Source organism: Vitis vinifera, chromosome 4, assembly GCF_030704535.1.
Source record: "Vitis vinifera cultivar Pinot Noir 40024 chromosome 4, ASM3070453v1".
NCBI lineage: Eukaryota > Viridiplantae > Streptophyta > Magnoliopsida > Vitales > Vitaceae > Vitis > Vitis vinifera.
This window is the reverse complement of record NC_081808.1, coordinates 23,218,520-23,223,034: the sequence shown is the minus strand read 5'-3', so window position 1 is coordinate 23,223,034 and position 4,515 is coordinate 23,218,520. Positions and strand designations below refer to the sequence as shown.

Here is a 4,515-nt window from a genome sequence, read left to right as displayed (position 1 = left end):
GTATGGCAGCTTCCTGTCGCCGGAAACCAAAGAGCTTCTTCTCCACTTCCAAGACTCACCGGAGAGGACACGAAGAGAAGAACCGGAAGGGGAAGCTGGCCAGTCCAGGTTGTGATGTCGTCAGATTCAACAATCGGAGATCTGATCGCGGCGGCACTACGGCAGTACGCGAAGGAGGGGCGGCGGCTGGAGTTACCCACGGAGATCTGATCGCAGCGGCACTACGACAGTACGCGAAGGAGGGGCGACGACTGGCGTTACCCATGGAGGTGTGTTCAAGCGGGATTGCACGGATTTTGTCCGTAGGATCGCGCTTTTGACGCATTTGTTCGAGGAGATCAGAGATTTCGGGGCTGGTTTGAGGCCTTTGGATGTGTCGACTTCGTCGGCGTCTCCCTTGACTTGCCTGTCTGAAGTAGCCAATGCTCGTCAGGCTGCTAAGCGCCTTCTGTCCGCCTCTGGAAATTTCAGTTCCGACGCCTTTTCTGTGAGTCGCGATTCCAATTTCTTCGTTTCTTTATTTTCTGAAAGAAAATTGTCAAGCTTCTGTTTTTATGATGTTTTGGTTCGCGGAAACTGAAGGACTAACCTAAACAGAGGTAACATGGAAGCCCCATTGTTGTCTCTAGGTCCCAAATGATGAAAAATGCAGATTCCAAGATTTTGCCATCTTTTATTTTCCCACATTTTCTTGGAAACCAAACAGAGCATTTGGGAAAATATTTAACTGATTTCTGTTTTGAATTTGAATGACACACATGGGGTTAACTTCAGTTTGTACAACTACTAGGCTTTAGTGCAGTTTGTTTGGTTAATTGTATAATGTTGCTTTTGATTCTGAGTCTTTCTGGGGCGTGTGAATTGTTTGGATAATCTGCAACAGTAAGCGAAGGAGGGGCGGCAACGTTACCCACAGAGATCTGATTATGGCGGTGCTGCAGCAGTACACGAAGGAGGGGTGGTGGTTGGCTTTACCCACAGAGACCTTATCGCGGCGGCACTGCGGCAGTAAGCCCTGTCTCGCCGGTTTCAATGGTGAATTCAAAAAAAAAAAAAGTTAAACGGGGCGGGCGGGGCGGGTATAGGAATTTATTGTACCCGCCCCGCCCCGCCCCGCCCCGTTTAAGTTTTTAAATGGGACGGGGATGAGATTTATTTTAAATAAACGGGGCGGAGTTGGGATGGGGGCGACCCGTCCCGAACCCGCCCCATTGCCATTCCTAGTCAGCAGCTTGGATGGGACAAATAGTACTTGTTGCGGTCGGTTTACCCTTAGTACTAGATGAGGTTTCTATGACAATGCCTCTCAATTCTGGCTCCGTAGAGCTTTTTGCTCCATCTATTTGGTCGGTCTGCTTCATCTCCTTGCCTTTTCCCCACAAAACACCATACAAGCCCACTACGATCAACACTACTGCTATTATGCTGTTCCATAAATGAATAATGAATTAATATCAGAATAAATGAAACCTTTTTAAGTTGAAGTAGAAGAGTAGTTTTGATCCAAACCTTCCCAAGTATAGTTGCTCGTCGAGTAAGAGAGACCCCAGTATTGCAACAGTTACAAGCATTAAGGGATAGAAAGAAGATACAAACAATGGCCCCCTCAGCCTTGCAGCCCAGCTCATTATTGCAACCATCAATCCAGTGGCCCACACTCCCTGCAACACAGCAAAACTTTGTTATAACTCAACACCATTTATTGATTGAAACTGAATACGATTTTTAATATTGAATGTCTTTCATATGTTAATTAGCAGTTATGCTTTCCAACTAAGGTGGTGTTTGTTTTTTTACTTAAGTCTAAATAAAACTTTAATGGTTAATAGTGTTAAATATTAGGTTGTTTGTTTTTATAGTATTTTATTTATATTAAGTATTAAAAAATAAAAATAAAAACCAATATGTTATTTTTTCTATTTAAAAAAAAAGACATATTTTGACTTTTTCTATTTAGTAAAAAGTTTATAATAAGTCATGAAAAAGTAGAAAAACAAATAACCTAAATTCTAAAAACAAATTGCTTTCAGCAAAAAAAAAAAAAAAAAAAACACCACCTAAGACTTGTTTTATTGAATGTCGAACTTCATACAATAGCATTCTTTTTGGAGAAAATTTTGAAGAAGTCAACCTAATTTATAAAATCAAGATGTGTGTTGTTCAATTTGTGCAAAATTTTGAAATAATGCAATATATACTTTATAAAAAATAAGAATATGGTTAAAATAATATTTATGACATTTTATTAATAAAATCATTCCAATTAAACAAATCTTAAATACTCCCCAAATTCATTGAATTATACACAAATTTTCAAGAAATATCTTACCGTGTAAACAACAGTGAGAAGTCTTATGTTCCAACCAAGTTTCCATGCTGACCATTCCTTCTCAGCACACATGGCATATACAACTGACTGAATCGCTGCACAGACACAAGTAAGAGCAGTTCCAGAGTAGCTTGGATACACCATACTAATCTTGGCCTGTCCATATAAAAGAGGAAATAGGAAAACACAAAAGCAATTATGAGATTAGTGAAAGGTGTATACTTAATTAATTTCTGTATCTGAAGAGAAAATAAATAAATAAATAAGCAAAATCACCTGGATTATCAACCAAACTGCAAAGCACATACAAGCAACAACAGCTAAGATTGAGCCCAAGACTTGATCATTAGATGATTGCTGTGAGGTTGCTGCACCATGATGCAGCAAGTTGATGTTAGTTGACCACAAATTGAGCTCTACTCCTTTGTAAAATGTGAGAACCAGTGCACCACTTATGCTTAATAGAGTGCCCAACACCTTAGACTTTCCAGCAACCGTGCCAATTGCTAATCTTTCCATCCTATGAGATAAGATGGCTAGGATTTAGGATTTATTTTTCATTAAACTGGAACTTTAACATATATTGAAACCATGTTAATTTGATAGGATTAAAATTTTGGTAAGAAAAGGAGGATTACCTCAAGACAATTGCCAGGACAAATGCCATGGCTGGAATAATGTTAGTCATTGCTGCTGCAAAAGTTGCGGACGTTAGAGTCAAGCTCTCAGCATATAAGTTTTGACCTAATGACCCCCTGAAATCAAACTTTAGGTTAGAAGTTGTTCTTATGTGTTACAAATACTGTTATTGTAACTAGATGAAGGGCAAACAAAATATTGAATGGAAGAAAACAAAATTTGTAGTAACTAAGCTCGATTCTCAACAGTGTATGTCTTGCAGAAAATGACATCTTTTAGTCATAGATCCTTTCAACTGTTTATATGACAACTACCATGGCATCACCCTATCTAAGCTTTGGCAAAATTGAGCATACTATTCATCATGTGTATGAAAGAGTTCATTGAGAAAGTATAGATTCATTACAGGAAAACTCACCTATCTAAACCATTTTTGGCCAAAATTGAACACCTTTGATATAAAATACAAGAATAAAATATTTTTTGAAACTTACCCAAATAAACCACATAAGGAACCTTGCAAGAAGATCATCCATGTCATTTTTTGCCTACTCTTCCTGTTTACCATACATGAGGCAAATATTAGTAAATGCTCTCTGTGCAATTGAGAAAGAGAAACGGAGATAAAACCATGATAATTTATTTCTTATTTGTAAGAAATGTCAGTAAAGAAAGCATCACCATATACTCCCATTTTTAAAAATGAAATTTAGGATAACAGATATAATAATTTTTCTTTAGCCCAGTTGTGATACAGGCCACACAAGGGACAAGCTCACCCCATACAAAAAGGGAAGAGAGAAAGCAAGAAAGAGAAGGGAGAGAGAAGAAACACTGAAATTAAATAAACACAAGCTACAAAACAAAACTAAGAAATAATGAAAGTTACCGATCAAATATCAAAGCAAGTGGAACCGTAAAAGCTGCAGCGAATATATATCTGTAGGCGATTAAAACCTTCATGCTCATGCCGTCACTCTTACCCAACTTGTACATAATATTAATTCCTCCCAGTGACACTTGAACCACCACCATTGCCAGGACTGGCTTCAGCCCTGTCATGACATTCCAAAACTTCCCACTAGCCATGTAATATACCAACTGAAAAGCTGTTTATAGCTCAAGCCAATGACTATATATGAAGCAAATGAAGCTGTTGGGGAGGCTGTTTGGATACTCTCTGGTTCAAACCATATGAGTATTTATAGACAAAAAGGGATTTCTGAGAGAGGCGCCCTCATAATAGTGGAGCTGCCGGCTGTTGGAATCATGTCAGATAGAGCAATCCAGAATCCACACTTAGATCATGCTTTCCAAAGTGATGTGTGGGGGTCCTTTTGCTGACGTCCTTGCAGGCGTATTGCGGTCTATCGTAGGCAAAACTCTTAAAAGGACAAACTCTTAAAAAGGCAGCTTGGCTGGCGAAAAGTTTCCTCTAAGTCCAAGCCCAAATCATGTCTACAACCACCATGTATGGTCTTGGATTACCAATTCGATTACGGGAACCTCATACACGCAAGTGGAGAAAAGTCATGGGCATGTTGCTT

At 39.0% G+C, this 4,515-nt stretch overlaps 1 protein-coding gene across 1 annotated transcript; it reads right to left on the bottom strand.

Moving 5' to 3' along the window:
- Positions 1 to 1,220: 1,220 nt before the first annotated feature.
- Positions 1,221 to 4,218, bottom strand: LOC100853924 (WAT1-related protein At1g68170). The gene is made up of 7 exons (XM_059736606.1): positions 3,858 to 4,218; positions 3,463 to 3,525; positions 2,968 to 3,084; positions 2,606 to 2,849; positions 2,330 to 2,485; positions 1,510 to 1,661; positions 1,221 to 1,425 (listed from the first exon to the last, which is right to left on the bottom strand). Exons 1-7 carry the CDS (start codon positions 4,055 to 4,057, stop codon positions 1,221 to 1,223), a joined length of 1,137 nt encoding a protein of 378 aa, XP_059592589.1. The 5' UTR covers positions 4,058 to 4,218.
- Positions 4,219 to 4,515: the final 297 nt, after the last annotated feature.